Source organism: Chiloscyllium punctatum, chromosome 16 (genome assembly GCF_047496795.1).
Source record: "Chiloscyllium punctatum isolate Juve2018m chromosome 16, sChiPun1.3, whole genome shotgun sequence".
NCBI classification, from domain to species: domain Eukaryota; kingdom Metazoa; phylum Chordata; class Chondrichthyes; order Orectolobiformes; family Hemiscylliidae; genus Chiloscyllium; species Chiloscyllium punctatum.
Window position 1 is genome coordinate 29,924,297 of NC_092754.1, and position 18,381 is coordinate 29,942,677.

At 46.5% G+C, this 18,381-nt stretch overlaps 1 protein-coding gene across 1 annotated transcript; it reads right to left on the minus strand.

The window, feature by feature from the left end:
• Nucleotides 1–160: 160 nt before the first annotated feature.
• aadacl4 (arylacetamide deacetylase-like 4) lies at nucleotides 161–13,303 on the minus strand. Its single transcript, XM_072586657.1, has 4 exons — nucleotides 13,030–13,303; nucleotides 8,179–8,404; nucleotides 6,396–6,459; nucleotides 161–3,000 (listed from the first exon to the last, which is right to left on the minus strand). Exons 1-4 carry the CDS (start codon nucleotides 13,204–13,206, stop codon nucleotides 2,217–2,219), a joined length of 1,251 nt encoding a protein of 416 aa, XP_072442758.1. The 5' UTR covers nucleotides 13,207–13,303; the 3' UTR covers nucleotides 161–2,216.
• Nucleotides 13,304–18,381: the final 5,078 nt, after the last annotated feature.

Below are 18,381 nucleotides of genomic sequence, written 5' to 3' on the forward strand. Positions count from 1 at the left end.
ATCTAGTCATGATTTGGAGATGCCGGTGTTGGACTGGGGTGTACAAAGTTAAAAATCACACAACACCAAGTTATAGTCCAACAGGTTTAATTGGAAGCACACTAGCTTTCGGAGCGACGTGTCGCTCCGAAAGCTAGTGTGCTTCCAATTAAACCTGTTGGACTATAACCTGGTGTTGTGTGATTTTTAACTTTGTTTCAATCTAAGTTTCAAGGCTTGCAGAGCTGATTGCATTCCTGTTTTAGCTGAACACACTGAGTGGGCATTTTGCAGATTAGAGGATCCTGAGGCTGGGTTTTGCTGCTCATCTGGTGCCGAGGGTGGAATCGCTTTATTTTTAAAAAAAAAAGTCTGCAATTCACATTTCAATCACATTTCAACCAAATCGCGTTTAACAAACGCATGTTACATGCTTGTGCCCATTTCCCATCATGGAGGCCAAGCAGGGAATACCAGGCATCGCAACAATCCTGAGAAGAAAAGTGACTTTAAAAGAATCATGTTATAAATTTACAGAGAGAGATACATTCTTGTGGTTCCCAGTGCTTGAATCCCTGCAGGGATAATCACATTGCTAATAGTCACTGTGATCTGTTCCGCTCTGTGGAACAGTGTTGCTTGAGTACCTCTTGTTTGCAGATATATAAAAGGGTGAGATGTGAAGTCGAGTTTGCAGTAGGGAGTGCATGCTGGAAATCTGACCAGTGCTGAACGTTACTTGCCAACCGTGTACAGTTTTAGCCGTAAAATTGAGTCAGCATACATTGTAGTTCCTGTGGTAAGCTTCAGTTGGGAAACTGAGGAAGTTTCTCGGTGGTGTAATCTCAGTTTCTGTAATCTTCCCCAACCCCCTCCCATTACAGAATTGCTGCTCCTCTTCAACCGCCTCAAAACTTATGAATGTCACTCCTTGTAAGCAGGAGGTCTGGGTATTAAGGAGGTCAAGGAGGGGGAAGTCAAGTAAACAGAGTGCCATCAGTTTAAAGACTAACCTGTGACCAAGATGGTCAAACTGAGGAGGAGAAAGTGAGGCCTGCAGATGCAGGAGATCAGAGTCAAAAAGTGTGGTGCTGGAAAAGCACAGCAGGTCAGGCAGCATCCGAGGAGCAGGAAAGCCGATGTTTTGAGCATTGGCTCTTCGTCAGAAATGTGAGGCGGTGGGGGGGGGGTTGCATGATGAGGAGCTGTGCTCCTGCTCCTCAGATGCTGCCTGACCGGTTGTGCTTTTCCAGCACCACACGTTTTGACTTTGGTCAAACATGAGCTAATCAGGGAGAGTCAGCATGGCTTTGTTAAAGATAACTGTGTTCACTGAAATTTTGAGGTGATGACCATTAAGCTAGGTGAAGTTACACATGCAAATGAAGGTACAGATTCCCAGAAATCATTCAAGCACATTAATGTGAATACACATAAAACTGACAGTAATCTTGGACTGCATATTATTTGAGAGTTAGGTGTAGGGATAATGGACAGATACAGAAACTAGAGGGTTGTGCTGGGTGCACAGGAAACCCACATCAATTCCAAGGACCACCCCCCCTCCAGCCAGGACACCCACCCCAGGACCCAACACTTACTCCTGCCAACAGACATGGCACACCATCACTCTGCACCCCCACCCCCAAGGCTCAATCTTCCACCCTCACCACATAACCCAACTTTCCTCCATCTGTTCAAAACCCTGGGGTCCAATGGTCAACCCCATTCTCCCCAGAATCTGATAGCCCCCTACCTCCACCAGCAGAAACATCAATCCCCACCCAATGTGGACATTCCCCCATTGCTATCTCACTGTTGGGCCTGATACCCCTACTCACACCAACTTACTTTAACTCTTTACCATTTATGCTAGCCAGCTTGTGCCCTGGCATCCAATTCATCTCACACTCTACCTACTTGGCACCCTAGCCCACCCACTTATCTTGTACCTTTACCCTTTAATGGGGCTGGGTGAAGTGGCTGTCCTTGCTGCTGCGCACTTAAAACATAAATCACAGAGTAAAGCACCAAGTGCCCTGAAAAGGCGGACATGGTTTAAATTCTTGCTATGATCCTAAGCTACAAGAGAGCTGTGGGATTGTGCTAATGCTCACTATTTCTGAAGGAGCAGTAATCAGAATCTCCTGCCGGGAACGCAAAGCTGTGTACAAATGGAAAAAAGGAGGAACAGAGTGACAAGATGACTCTGATCACCACTCCTTGGAAAAACGGCCCTACATGTCTCTAAGGAAGGAGACAATGTTATCAACGGCCTGTTTCCCGGATGAGAAGGTCAGGTAACCATTATCAAAGAAGCTGATTATCCCGTGGAAGCCATCTTGAATATGGTACCAGGACACTGGAATGCCATTGTCTTCCAGTCGTTTCTTGAACAGCAATCCGTCATCCCGTAGTACGTCAAACTCACAGGTCAAAATGTACGCTGGTGGGAGCTTGCTAATGGCAGCATCACTGGCAAGGAGAGGGGCAAAGGTTGGCTCTAAGCTGGGCTTCACAAGATCATAAACTTCATCGACATGGGTGAGGGCAAGGTTGGGCTTGTGATCTCTGACCTGAAAGTTGCCTGGGATCAGATCTGGGTTTAGCCACCTCCTGTATTTAGATTTGACTTCTACGGGTAGATGGTGACCTGACAGCACATCTTCTGCAATGGACATGTCTCCGTTCAGATACTGCAGGAAGAAGAAGATCATGCGTGTTCGAAACAGGATGGGCACAAACTGGTTTTGTCGGTAGGAGGGCAGGTTGAAGTCGACCATTTGAAGGGCTGGGTAGATCAGGACCTGGGCGCGGAGGGTTGGAAGATCCAAGGTTTCCTTCATGGAAGTGACCCTCAGACACACGGCGGCAACCAGGTTACCCCCAGCACTATCCCCACACACAACGACTCTGTTGCGGTCAATTCCGTAATCATCTGTGGTCTTGAGGAAATGCAGAGTGGCGTTTAGGCAGTCGTCAAGCTGAGAGGGGTACCTGTACTCAGGTGCAAGGCGGTACCTGGAAAACCAACAGGGAAACATTAGGCCAAGAAGGGTTTGTTTTTATTGTAACTTGTTGAAATGCTCATTTCTACAGGGATGGGCCACATTAAGGTTGAAGAAAGACTCTCTATTGCACCAGTTGGTCAGGGCAGATTTGACAGTCTGCTGTTATATACCTCTGACCTGTGACCTTTCGACCTCAGGCTACAGCAATGGCTTCTGTGCCAGGTGGATGGTGCAGTAGGGGGCTCTTGTCTGCGTTCTGGAGGTTTTCAAGAGTAGAGACAAGAAAGGCAGATGTGAAGCAATGTCAATGTTGAACACAGGAACATAGGATTTAGGAGGCCATTCAGCCCCTTAACCTTGTTGCATGAATTGTTAGGATCCTGGCTGATCTTGCCTACTTTCCTGTCTACCTCCAATTGCTTTGTCAGTCAAGAATCTATCCCATTTGGCCTAAAAAAAAATTCAATGACCAGCCTCCACTACTTTTTGCAGACGATTAATAGCCATCTGAGAAACAAAATCTTAATTTCTAATTTAATGGGATATTCCTTATTGTCCTCCAGTTCTAGACTACTCCATAAGCGAAAACATCCTTTTAGATCCACCCTGTCAGGTCCCCTCAGGCTCTTAAATGCTTCAATAATATCAGTTCTCATTCATCTAGATTCCAATATTTATAGGCCCAACCTGTCCAACTTTCCCTCAGAAGAAAACTCCCTCACCCTAATAATCAACTAAATGAACCCTCTCTGAAAGGCTTCCAAAGGGAGTGTTGCCATCTAGGGGACAGCCTAGTAGTAATGTCACAGGACTCATTCAGCTAAACCCAGGCTAATGCTCTGAAGAAATGGGTTCAAATCTGAGTAGATAGTGAAATTTGAACTCAATTTTTAAAAACAAATTAGTGTAAGAGCTAGTAGCCTAATTTCAAACATGTAGTCATTGTTGTAAAAACGCATATATGGTTCACAGATGTCTTTTAAGAAAGGGAATCTGTCATCCTCACCTAGTCTGGCCTACATATAATTCCAGACCCATGGTAACTGCTTGCCTTGATCAATTAGAGATGGGCAATAAATGACCAGCATCACCCACAATTGGATAATAATGTGTACGCAGTTAAGAATTGAGGTGATATGAGTGCAACTACATTAAAGAGGTGCTTTCCACTGGATAACCTAAATCATGAAACCCCAAGTTCAAGGGTCAGGGACAGAGGTGAGTGTAGTGGCTATGATCAAGGGGAAGTTGAAAGGTTTGAAGGTGGATAAACCACTCAGACCAGATGGACTGTACCCCAGGGTTCTGAAGGAGATAGCAGAGGAGATTGTGGAGGCATTGATGGTGATCTTTCAGGAATCACTGGAGTTAGGGAGGTCCCAGGGAACTGGAAAATAGCTAATATAACACCCTGTTTATGAAAAAGGCAGGGAGAAGACAGGAAACTACAGTCATTTAGCCTGACCTCGGTCATTGGTAAGATTTTAGAGTCCATTATTAAGCATGGATTGTGGAGGATTGTGGAGATTGTGGAAGTACACTGTAAAATAGGACTGAGTCAGAATGGCCTCATCAAGGGAAGATTATACCTGACAAATCTGTTAGAATTCTTTGAGGAGTGAACAAACAAATTAGTCAAAGGGGAGCCAGTGGATATAATCTAGTTGGATTTCCAGAAGGCCTTTGGCAAGGTGCCACACAGGAGACTACTAAATAAGATGAGCCAAAGGTGTTAGGGGTAAGGTAATGACATGTTTGGAGGATTGGCTGACTGGCAGACAGCAGAGAGTGGGGATAAAGGGGTCTTTTTCAGGATGGCAACCAGTGACTAGGAGAGATCTGCAGGGGTTAGAGTTGGGACCACAACTATTCACATTCGACATTAATGCCCTGAACAAAGGAATTGAGGGCGTTGAGTGAATTGTGTTCACTTGACACAAAGGTAAGTGGAGGGACAGGTAGTGTCGAGGAAGCAGGGGAGGCTGCCAAAGGACTCAGACAGGCTAGGAGAGTGGGCAAAGAAGTGGCAGATGGAATACAATGTGTAAAAGTGAGGTTTTCACATTGGTAAGAAGATTAGAGGTGCAGACTATTTTCTAAACAGCAAAGGTTTTCAGAAATCTGAAGCACAAGGACTTGAAAGTATCAATTCAGGATTCTCTTAAAGTTAACGTGCAGTTCATTTGGCAGTTAGAAAGGTAAATGCATCGTTAGCATTTATTCCAAGAGGACTAGAACACAAAAGCTGAGATGTACTGCTGAGGCTGTACAACACCGTGGTCATACCGCATTTGGAATATTGTGAGCAGCTTTGGGCCCTGTATCTAAGGAAGGATGAGCTAAGGAAGGATATTCATCAGGGGATCCAGAGGAGATTTACAAGGATGTTCCTGGGGAAGAAGGGCTTGTCAATGAGGAGCAGTTGAGGACAGTTGGGTCTGTACTTGATGGAATTTAAAACAATGAGGGGGGATTTCATTGGAACTTACAGAATACCAGGAGTCCTGGATGGAGTGGATGTGGAGAAAATGTTTCCAGGAGTAGGGGAGAGGGACAACACCTTCGAACTGTGATGACAAGGAATTTCTTGAATGGGAGGGTGGTGAACCTGTGAAACTCATTGCTATAGAAGACTATGAAGGCCAAGTTGTTAAGCGTATTTAAGACAGAGATAGGTTCCTGATTAATAAGGGGATCAAACGCTAATGGGAGAAGACAGAGAATGGAGTTGAGAAACATATCAGCCATGATTAAATGGCAGAGCAAATTATATGGGCCAGATTCTGCTTTTATACATCTTATGGTGTTATGGTCAATTTTGCTATGGAATTTTAATCCTGTTTTTACAGCAATCAATAATAGTTTCATGATCGTCATTACGGAGACCAGCTCTCATCTTTAGGTTACTAATTTGGTGTGCCACTCAGAAAATAGCAAAAGTAAAGGATGTGGCCTAATTTCTGCTCCCTATGTCTTATGGACTTATGGTCCTATGAATAAGAATCGGATATACATGGGGTAATAGCAGCGGAATGAGCACAGATATGTGAGTATGACGGACACAAAGCCCCACCATGTATCTGAGAGGAACATGGAGGGTTGGCTGTGCTTCCATCACTGTTAAATAGCTTTCTAACTGTCCTGGCTTTCAACCAAACGATAACCAGAGGGCCTAGGCATACCTGCCATGTATTCAAATTTGTCAATCCAAGAAAAAGAAGGATTAGACAGGAAATGAAAGCATCACTCCTGAATCAAATAGAGTGGAGGTGGAAGAGAACTTAGCTTCCGCTCTGTCTGTCATGTGTCCTGGAACAGTGCTGTGCTGGATTGAGGTCAGTCTGGCATTAGGAATTTGTCAATTGGATGAAGGACTGTCATCCTATCCAAGCAACAGATACTCACTCCACAGACACCACAGTCGACTCAGTTTCCTTGGCGATGTACCGGCACAAATTATCATATTCATCTGAGAACGAAATACATACACATTAGTTATTTTCTGTCAAAATGAGGAATCCAAGTACTGGGAAATGGAGGATGTGACTTTTCAAACAGCTAATGGCAGCATTAAATACTACTAGGACAGAGACTGTTCGGGATTGGATACAGAGTAAGGTTTCTTCTTACACAATCCCCATCAAACACTTCCAGCACAAGTACAATACAAGATTACATACAAAGTAAAGCTCCCTCTACACTGTCCCCTTCAAACACTCCCAGGACAGATACAGCATGGGGTTAGATACAGAGTAAAGCTCCCTCTACACTGTCCCCATCAACCAGTTGGAGAAAACGCTGAAGGAGAAAATGAATGTCCACTTGGAGACGTAAGGTGTAATCAGGGATAGTCAGCATGGCTTTGTCAGAGGGAGGTCATGGCCTCATGAATTTGGTTAAATGTTTCAAGGAGGTGACCAGGTGTGAAGATGTGTGAAGGTGTGAAGCAATGTAGTTGATGAAGTTTATATGGATTTCAGCAAAACCTTTGACAAAGTGCCACATGTGAGACTGATAAAGAAAATAAAAGCTCATGGGATCTGGGGTAACTTGGCAAGGTAGATCCAAAATTGGCTTAGTGACAGGAGACAGAGGGTGGAGCTCGAAGGCTGTTTGTGTGACTGAAGCCTGTGTCCAGTGGCATACCATGGGGATCAGTACTAGGCCTCTTATTGTTTGTAACATATAGAAACTATAACAAAGGAAATGCAGGATGAATGATAAGTAAGTTTGTGGGTGTTACAAACATTGGCTGGATGGTTGACAGTGAGGAAGAAGATCTTAGGTTACAGGAGAATATAGACAGATTAGTCAGATGGACAGATCAGTGACAGACTGATAAATGTGAGGTGATGCACTTTGTAAGAAGGGACAGGACAAGGGAGTGCTGAGTGAATGGCAGGACATTGGGAGCTCAGAGGAACAGAGAAATCTTGGGTTGCTTGTCCATGGATCCCTGAAGGCAGCAGGACAGGATAATGGGGTCATTAAGAAGGCACACAGATTGCTTGCGTTTGTCAGGCACGTCATAGATTATAAGAGCAGGGAGGTAGGGGCTGTACAAGACTTTGGCTAGGCCACACCTGGAGCACTGTGTACAGATTTGGTCACTGCACTATAGGAGAGATGTGATTGCACTGGAGGGGTTGCAGGGGAGATTCACCAGGACATTGCCTGGGATGGAGCAGTTTAGCGGTGAAGAGAGTCTGGATATGCTGAGATATAGAGAAGGCTGGGGAGACTTGGCAGAGGTGTATAAAGTTATGAGGGACATGACAGGATGGATGGCAACACGCTGCGTCCCATAGCTGAAGGGTCAATAACTAGTGGGCATAATTTTAAAGTGAAACCACACAGTTTATTGTGGATTTGAACAATTTTTATTTTACCCAGAGGGTTGCAGGGGTCTGGAATGCACTGCCTGGGAGGCTGGTTGAGGTAGGAAACCTTTACAAAGTACTTGGAAGAGCAGTTGAAATGTCACAACTTTCAAGGCAATGGGTCAAATGCTGGAAAGTGGGACTAGAGTAAATTTAAACTACCTTTGGTTGGCCTATTCTATACCAGACCAGCCTACGATTCGCAGACTATGCTTGTGGATATTTATTAACACCTGCCTCAGAGCAGTGGGACTTCGGATTAAAGTGAAAGACCACGTTAACCAGGGGGACAGGTCTTTCGCACTTACTTATGCTGCCAAACAACCATCCACCACCGTGGAAGTACAAGATGCCACGCCTTTTCTCCGCCGATGCTGACTTCAGCTGGTAAACCCTGACGGGGACACCATCAAATTGGAGATCCCGGATGATCAGCCCAGTCCCTTCCGTGGACATCCTCCTGAGGGTCTTGGCATGTAGATACCGAACAACAGTGACCTGTGGTCCCAGCCCCAGGTTCTGTGCGATGTTTCCCTAAGTGGAGGGGAACAGAGATAAAATATACCAGAAACTTGCATTTATATAAAATATGCCCCTAACTTGCCTTTAACATCATAGAAGTGAAATCAAGGCTCTGCATCGGAATGTTTGCAGATACAGTGTCAGGTGGGACAAAACTCCCCAGCGGATACCTGGACTAAAATCCTCTGAACTTGGGAGAGGGGTTTGTGGATTTCACATTTGAATTAAGATTTACTGAGCTCCCTGACTGAGACAGACGAGGCAATCTGCAAGCCTGGGGGCAGCTGACTGGACAGGGGCTTAGGCTAAAGGAAGACCCCCTCAAAGGCCGCAGCAAAAGGAAAATGAACAATTTTGGGGGGCGGGGGGGGGGGGGGAAAGGAGGAAGCAACCTGTGTAGGACCCCGCAGTGCCCCACACAACAGCAACTCCGAGATGTGACCAGAGCCGGAAGGGGTCAGGGTCAACTCAAAGAAAGGGACAGATCGACCGGCCGGAAGGGAAGTTCCTGGAGCTGACTTTACAGGCTGGAGGTGGCGGGGGTGGGGAGCAGGAAGACTGGGACCCCTCGCTGAGGACAAGCACTGGGCTTGTCCAGAGTAGGTACCCAAACAGGTGTCTGCTGGGATCTGAGGGGCAAGGGTCCAATAGCAGCAGCCAGGAACGGTCAGCCACTGCTCAGTCGGAAAATTAGGGTTCAAGGACCATCTTAAAGGAGGGGCAGAGGTTTAGGGAGGGAGGGACGCAGGAAAACACAAGTCTGGGCTGCCAGTGTTAGAGAGGTAGAAGACAGGGATTGACAAGTGGTTGGAGAGCTTGAGGGTTCTCACAATGGTGAGGCAATCACCTCGTGGTAATATTGCTCGGCTATTAATCCAGAGACCCAGTTAATGTTCTTGGGACGTGGGTCAACCAGGGTGGAATTGAAGTTCAATAAATATTAATGACAATCGAGAAATTGGTGTCTGGAAAAATACCCATCTGGTTCACTTGTGCCTTGTTCGGGAAGGAAATTGGCCTCATGTGATGTATTGGACACTGAACTGCCCTCTCGGGTCTTGCTAGGCCATCACCTATTAACCTCTGGGCAGTTCGAGATGGGTAATAAGTGCTGGCCTAGAATTCACAGCCACGTCTTGTGGGTGAGTTTTTTTTTAATGATGTCAGGCTGGAGAAGGTTCCAGAGATGGGGAGGGCAGAGGCCAGGAGGGATTTGAACACTGGGACAAGAATTAAAACAGATTGAAAAGAATTGGGGAAGAACACCCCTTCCCTTCTCCCATCTCACTGCCAGCAGCAGCAGATTTCCTACCCTAAAGGAGGGGCATTAGTGAACCAGATAGATATTTACAATAATCAACAGTGACTAGCTTAGGCTAATTTTCTTAATGATTCAAGATTTACCACCTACCCCGGTGGGACTTGAACGAGTCAAAAAAGTGTGGTGCTGGAAAAGCACAGCCGGACAGGCAGCATCCGAGGAGCAGGAGAGTCGACGTTTCAGGCACAAGCTCTTTGACATTCCTGATGAAGGGGTTATGCTCCTGCTCCTCGGATGTTACGGCACGGGGGTAAACTCCCACCCCCTGCTAATTGAAACCAGCAACACAGAAAAGGTTTGCACCGCGCAGTAATCTGTGAAACTTTGAGAGGCCAAGGACTATTTAAAGTAAAAATTAACAACTTTATTTCTTAAAGTATTACAGGGAAAAATTAACTCACGACTATTTACAACTCCTTCCTCTAACTTATCGTTTATTTTCCATTCGATAATACTAGTCCGATAAAACCCCAATTAAGATTTACCAAAAATTCAAATTTCAAAACCAGCCAGCTGTCAAATCTTCCCTTTGTATCTTTCTCTGTTGATTTTCTTCTCAGGGTTTCTCTTCCACAGGTTGTTGATCGATAAAGGTTATCTCTAAGAGAGCTGTGTTTCGGACAGCCTGTACATGCTGGTGGCTTGGCAGTTCTCTTTCAACTGTCCAATTGTCCCTGGTCTTATACCCCCAAAGGATCGCATTGTGTCACTGGCTTTTAATATTGACAATATACTCAATTCAAACTTGATTGGAGTTTGGTTTCTTTAGGGTATAATTTAAACTGATTGGCCGAATTCAAATTTGTTGTTGTCTCCAGGCAACCAGCTACACTCGCTGCTGGACCAAAAGGGTACATTGTATCTTGTTCAGAACACTTGGTACTGTCAGGTATTTCTGCTTGCTTTTAACTTTGTTAAAGCTACAGTACACCCACATCTTCATAACAGGATGCTGCCTGACCGGCTGTGCTTTTCCAGCGCCACATTTTTTGACTCTGATCTCCAGCATCGGCAGTCCTCACTTTCTCCCAGGAACTTGAACCAAGTCCACAAAACATTAAGCTGGCATTTCGGATTCCCAGTCTGGTGACATTATCACCTTCCCATTCATCTAGCTCCTCCTAGTTGAGGACCTATCCAGTGCTCAATACAATGGCAAGCCTCTTTGATCTAAGAACATATGAACCAGGACCAAGACTAACCATATAGTCCTTCGAGCCTGCTCCACCATTCATGGCTGACTGATTTTAACCTCAATTCTACATTTCCCCATTTCCTGATCATCTTTCCTCTCCTTTGTAATCAAGGACCTATCTGCCTGTCTTAAAAATATTTAAAGACTATGTATATACTGCCTTTAGGGGAAGGGAATTCCAAAGATAACCCTCTGAAAATGTTTTCCTCATCTCCATCTTAAATGGGTGAACCCCTCCCTGCCCCCCACCCCCCATTTCTAACCCATAACCCCCTGCTCCAGATGCTCCTACTAGAGGAAGCAGCCTTCCTACATCCACCTGGTCAAATCCTGGTTGGACTCTCTGCCTCTGCTGAAGGAATGGGGTGGGGAGGGGAGTGTGGGTGCCTTCAAAAGGAAGACAGGCATCACTCTTGTTTCCATTGAAGTCCTGCTGTGTATGCAGCATTGTTGGTCAAAGGGCTTCCCTGCTCCCGCCACCTATTTGACTTTGATCAGGCCCTGGATGTATGTCGCTTTATTGACCCAGCCCTCTCCTTGGCTGCACGAAATGCTCCTATTGTACTGTGACCTTGAACAAACTCAAAACTAGTGAAACGTTTTGTTCAGCTCCTTTTGATTAATCAGCCAGTTAGAGACCTGAGGAGAGAAACAGGCAGCAACCCATAGGGAGTGACAGGACTTTTCAGTCTTTAATGAATTGAACATATCTCCTCAAAGCCCAACAGTAAATCTTATTACAGGGAATAATTACTGCAACTCTCCCTTGCTAACACTCTCGTTCCTCAGCACCAGATTGGAAAGCTGAGTCTGCTGGGCCTAAATCCCTCCCTTCGTGACTGGATCCTGAACTTCCTGACCAGTAGTCATCAATCAGTCCGGATTGGGAACAGCATCCCCAACACCATCACAATGGGCACGGGGACCCCTAGTTCACCCTGCTAGCACAGGACTGCGCAGCGATGCGTAGGTCGAATCACATCATCAAGTTCGCTGATGACACGAATGTAGCGGGTCCCATCAGCAGGAACGATGAGTCAGCATACAGAGAGGAAGTGCAACGGCTAACGGACTGGTGCAGAGCCAACAACCTGTCTCTGAACGTGGATAAGACAAAAGAGATGGTTGTTGCCTTCAGGAGGGCACGGAGCAACCACTCCAGGCTGAACATCGACAGCTCCCCTGTGGAGATCGTGTGGAGCACCAAAGGTCTTGGCAGAGAATCACACCTGGACCTCCAACCCCAGCTCCATAGCCAAGAAAGCCCAGAGGTGTCTCTGGTTTCTGCACAGGCTGAGGAAGTCCCACCTCCCCACCCTCCATCCTCACCACATTCTACATACGGTTCATTGAGAGGACCCTGAACAGCTGCATCACGGCCTGGTTTGGGAATTGCACTGTCTCCGATTGTAAGACCCTACAATGGACAGTGAGGATAGCTGAGAGGATTATCGGGGTCTCTCTCTCTCCCCCCTCCATTACAGACATTTACACCACACGCCGTAAACGAAAGGCTAACAGCATTGTGGAAGACCCCATACATGCCTCACTCAAACTCTTCTCCATCCTGCCATCTGGCAAAAGATACCAGAGCATTCGGTCTCTCACGGCCAGACCACGCAACTGTTTCTTCCCCCAAGCCATCAGGCTCCTTAACACTGTCTGATCGGACTCTTTCCCGTCTGAAATTCTTTGCACAATTTCCAATTCCTGCTAGAAAACTGCCTATTATTCATCATTCTTCTGCTACACAGGAGCTTGTGTGTTTTGCAGGATTTTAATCCATTCATAAAGTCCCCCATATCTATCACTTGTCATCAAGTTAGTGCACTAGTTGTTTTTAATCTGTAAGGTAAAGGTTAAACTCTAACTGATGGCACACACTACAACAGAACACCATGGAATGTGAAGCTCCAGTAATTGAGACTCTGCACTGGAAGTGTGCAGTCAGAAAAGTTAATCTTTAAGTCTCAGAGTGGTGTTTGCCTTTAAGAGACCAGTCTGGGTAAAATGCATTTGCTTCCTGAAAAGATTTGATTGTTTAATCAGCTCACTGAGACAAGTTACGTATCATTAAACTGCTCTGTTATAGCTTGCAAAGTTTCTCTAAGTGTTTCTTACCAAAGTGCCTAATGCCAATTGCATGCCGTAGATGAGCCTGAGTTTACCTGGTCCCTGGATACCTGGCGGCATTACCGACTCAGTGAATACAGTGTAAATCACTCCAGAAACCAACAGCACAAACAAGCCCACCACAAGAGCCAGCATCATAGTCAAAGTCCAAAGCACCAGATCCATAATAAGGTTTCCGAAAGTAGGTCTTTCAACAGACTCAGTGAGCGTCCAGGCAGGTGAGAGCCTTGTCCTGCTGGTTAATGTCCACACTCTACTGTTCAGTGCCCTTAGGGCTGCTAGGAACTCAGGAAGAGGAATTACCTCACTGCTAACTCAGGAACTGGAAGTGGTGTGTGTTGGGAAATGTGTGTTTCATTGACCCACTGAATGCCAGCAGCAGAGCAGGAATCTCTCTGTAAGAGGGACTCAGCTAAGCTGCACTCCTGTAACCCTTTTCCCCTGTAACCCTGCAAAATGGTCAGCTTCAGATGGTTATCGAATCACACTGTCCTGCTCTGTTTCGGGCTGATTGTTTAGTGATCTGTCCAGGCTTTAAGTGACGTGGGCTACAGTGAAAAATTTGTGAGAATCATGTGAGATGTCGAGGAAAGCCTTTCTGGATGTTGGGAGTAAATTGTGGTATTTTCCAGTGAGTCTAGGCCATCGAGATGAGATTCTCAGCAGCGAGTGGCGAGACGTTTATTCAGAGGGTTTAGCACTCATTATCATCCTCATTAATATTGAATCTCACCCCACTGATGTGCAATTCCCTGTTCCCCACACTAGACACCAACATGATAGCCAGAGAGGGTACCAGGCAACTCCAGCTCCTTGCTGCTGGTTCCTGGGCACCTCCATCTTGGATGTCAGTAGCTAACATCTCAGGGCACACTCCATGGGCAGTGACCATGGGCACACTGGAAGCTGCCATCAGAAATGTGCCAACCTCTCCACCTCATCATGGCACATCTCTGATCCGTTTGCAGGGCTCTTCTGAACTTCAATGCTACATTTTGGAGCCCGCTTTGTAAAGCTGCTTCACTGTATGTGCAGGGACATGTACCCAGCTCATACCCTGCAGCAACCTACATGGCAGGCACTGCTCACTTATTCTCCCAGCCTCACTCACTCACCTTCTCCCTTGCCATGGTTTTTAGTGCATGTTGTTAACAAGTAGGCACCCATCCTGCTGTATGACACCTTGCCACATCAGTGTTTCACCCGCATCAAGTGCCAACCCAGGACAGACTGCCCATGCTTCAAAGTTTAGCCAAGTCTCAAAGTTGAAGGAGAACTTGGCACAGTGGCTGGGCGGTTAGCACTGCTGCCTCACTGTGCCAGAGACCTGGGCTCGATTGCAGTTTGGATGAGTGTCTGTGTGGAGTTTTGCATGTTCTCCCTATGTCTGTGTGGGTGTGCTCCCGTTTCCTCCCACAGTCATAGTGTCATAGAGATGTAAGGCACGGAAATAGACCCTTCGGTCCAACCTGTTCATGCCAACCAGATATCCCAACCCAGTCTAGTCCCTCCTGCAAGCACCTGGCCCATATCCCTCCAAACCTTCCTAGTAATATACCCATCCAAATGCCTTTTAAATGCTGTAATTGTACCTGCTTCCACCATTTCCTCTGGCAGCTGATTCCATACACATAACATCTTCTGTGTGAAAAAGTTGCCCCTTAGGTCTCTATTATACCTTTCCCCTCTCACCCTAAACCTAAGCCCTCTAGTTCTGGACTCCCCCACCCCAGGGAAAAGACATTGTCCTTTTATCCTATAAATGCCCCTCATAATTTTGTAAACCTCTATGACGTCACTCCTTAGCTCCAGGGAAAACAGCCCCAGCCTATTCAGCCCCTAGTTCTGGACTCCCCCACCCCAGGGAAAAGATTTTGTCTATTGGTCCTATCCATGCCCCTCATGATTTTATAAACCTCCATAAAGTCACCCTTCAGCCTCCGACACTCCAGGGAAAACAGCCCCATCCCATTCAACCTCTCCCTATAGCTCAAATCCTCCAACCCTGGCAACATTCTTGGAAATCTTTTCTGAACCCATCATAAATGCAGAGTTACAGGCATAGGGTCGGGGCTGGGCCGAGCTGGGAAGATCTTCGGAGGTCGTTGCAGACTCGCTGGGCAGAATGGGCTATCCATCTGTACTGTAGGGACTCTGTGATTCAGTCAAGTCAAAGGAGATATATTTCAGACAGCGAGTCCTGGCATAGTATGTTCAGGGCAGCTTCCAGTATCTAGGGCACGGTCAGCCAGTCCATGGGGCAGGTCAGGGTCAGTATCCTCTCCTCATAAAGGCAAAGGTCTCAAATGTAGAGCAGCCCAGCCTTCATCGTGGCTGTCTCAGCCCGATCATGTATCACTTTCCCCTGGAATGAGACATAGGGAGGGATTGAGTGCGATGAAAGTGGCTAGTGCAGCTGGTGAAGGTAGGGCAATGGTGGTGGTGGTGAGTGAGTGAGTGAGTGAGGAGGTCAGGTATGGTTAATGTTATCACAAGAAGGCCCAAAGCAGCAGGAAGGATCATCGCCAACAGTATTTAAAGCGGGCGTGCTGTGTTTATGAGAGTCTGGGAAGTAGGAGCAGGAGTGGGCCATTCGGCCCATTTGAATCTCCTAAACCATTCAGTATGACCAAGGCTAATCTAGTCTTGGCCTCACCTTCTCTTTCCTGACTGTTCCTCAAAACCTTCTCTCACTCAGCCTTTAACATATATAATGACTCCCCCCTCCATAGATCTCTGGGGAACAGTATTCCAAACCTTCAACCAGGAGAAGAAATTCCTCCTCACCTCCACCTTAAATGAAACAGCCCGAGTTCTGAAATGTTGCTTTCCTGATCGTGGGGTACCAGGTTAGTCAATGGCTTATCCAACATGGAAGGTTGGTCCAAAAGGTAATTTGGCAAACTGGATCCAAAACTGGCTTATAAAGAGGTGGCAATGGGTGATGGTGGAGGGCTGTTTTTGCAGAGTCATAGAGTCACAGAGATGTACAGCACAGAAACAGACCCTTTGGTCTAACCCGTCCATATATCCCAACCCAAACCAGTCCCACCTGCCAGCACCTGGCCCATATCCCTCCAAACCCTGCCTATTCATATACCCATCCAAATGCCTCTGAAATGTTGCAATTGTATCAGTCTCCACTATTTCCTCTGGGAGCTCACTCCACCCTTTGCATGAAAAAGTTGCCCCGTAGATCTCTTTTATGTCTTTCCCTTCTCACCCTAAACCTATGCCTCCTAGTTCTGGACTCCCCCACCCCAGGGAAAATACTTTGTCGATTTATCCTATCCATGCCCCTCATAATTTTGTAAACCTCTATAAGGTCACCCCTCAGCCTCCGATGCTCCAGGGAAAACAGCCCCAGCCTGTTCAGCCTCTTCCTGTAGCTCAAATCCTCCAACCCTGGCAACATCCTTGTAACTCTTCTCTGAACCCTTTCGATTTCACATCTTTCCGATAGGAAGGAGACCAGGATTGCAGACAATATTCCAACAGTGGCCTAACCAATGTCCTGTACAGCCGCAGCATGACCTCCCAACTCCTGTACTCAATACTCTGACCAATAAAGGAAAGCATACCAAACGCCACCTTCACTATCCTATCTACCTGCGACTCCACTTTCAAGGAGCTACGAACCTGGACTCCAAGATCTTTTTGTTTAGCCATACTCCCGAAGAGCGTACATTAAGTGTATAAGTCCTGCTAAGGTTTGTTTTCCTAAAATGCAGCAGCTGACATTTATGTAAATTAACCCCATCTGCCTCTTCTCAGCCCATTGGCCCATCTGATCTTGGAAGCTTGTGGCCAGTAAGTGTACCACAGGGAGCAGCGCTGGGATCATTGCTGCTTGTTAAGCATATTAATTACTTGGATGTGAATATAGACTTAATTAGTAAGTTTGGAGATGACATGAAAATTGGGGACGTTGTTAATAGTGAAGAGAATGGACTTGGCTACAGTCTGATATTAATGAGCTGGTGAATTATACAGAGCAGTGACACAGCTGAGATTAGATCCTCCCAGGGACCTGATTGGGGTGGTTTGCTTTATTTGGTCTGTGCAACAAACACAGTGACTGCTGGATTTAACCATCATTTAAGTATAAACCTTAGCCCGTGCATAAAAACCAGGCAGTTCCCTGTTTTCAAGGAGATCGAGATATTTCTTAGGACAAAAGTGTTCAAAGTGCATTAGGGAGAAGATGGGAACAGGGGCCTGAGTTGAACGTTCAGTCCTGATTATATTGAATGGTGCAGCAGGCTTGAGGGGCTGAATGGTCTCCTATTTTCTATGTTTCTATCTAGTAAGTGACTGAATGGTTAGCACTGTTGCCTCACAGCGCCAGGGACGCGGGTTCAATTCCTGCCTCGGGCGACTATCTGTCTGGAGTTTGCACATTCTCCCCGTGTCTGCGTGGGTTTCCTCCGGGTGCTCCGGTTTCCTCCCACAGTCCAAAGATGTGCAGGTCAGGTGGATTGGCCGTGGGAAATTGCCCAAAGTGCCCACAGGTGTGCAGGCTAGGCGGGTTAGCCATGGGAAATGCAGGATTACGGGGTTGGGGTAGTGGGATGGGTTTGGATATGGGTGGGATGCTCTTCAGAGGATCAGTTTGGACTTAATGAGCTCTATGGCCTGCTTCCAAACTGGAGGGATTCGATGATTCAATGAAGGGGGTGTGCAGAATTTGTGCAAGGACCATTATTGCTTGCATCCACTAGGTGGAGATATAGGATCAATCAGGAACTTGGTAACACAAGGTTCCTTCCCCAAAATGTGGAACATTAAACATTGCCACAAAGCGGCTGAGTGAATGGCCTGTCTATCGAATGTTATTTCAGTATCACATGCAGCGTTCGTAGGAAATAGCATTGGTTACACTGCAGAGGAAGCTTGCTAGATACATGATGGAGATGGATATGAAGATAGGGAGGAGGGTTGTGTGAAGCATAAACAACATGAAAAAGTGGGGCTGAAAGGCCAGTTTAGGCGATTTGTATATTCTATAATGGCAGCTGATTGCCTAACCTGGGGCTTGGAGATCTTTACTGCTCCACAAAGAACATGCCCAAGTTCACCACAGGCCCCACAGCTACTGCTGAGCAGGAACAGTCCCCGCCCTGGTTTCTGTGGCTCAGAGCCAAGTGCAGGTACAAATGGAAGGGTGGGGAGCAGTGTTGGAACCTGTCAAAGGCGGAATGAGAACGGAAGACCATCAGCTTCCTGGAGCCAGCAACTGGTTTGCATTGCCAACTCCCATTTCATGCTGTACCCCCACCAGTGGAGGTGAGCCCATGACTCTGCTTCAGATATTTCATTCATGACTGTAAGGCCAAAAAA

Excerpts from the sequence above, each read along its gene's own strand:
- aadacl4 (XM_072586657.1), bottom strand. The coding sequence starts at position 13,206 with ATGGATCTGGTGCTTTGGACTTTGACTATGATGCTGGCTCTTGTGGTG. Across the intron at positions 6,460-8,178 it reads ATGGTTGTTTGGCAGCATAA|ATGAATATGATAATTTGTGC; the intron begins GTAAGTGCGAAA and ends TTTCGTTCTCAG. Across the intron at positions 3,001-6,395 it reads TCGACTGTGGTGTCTGTGGA|GTACCGCCTTGCACCTGAGT; the intron begins GTGAGTATCTGT and ends TTGGTTTTCCAG.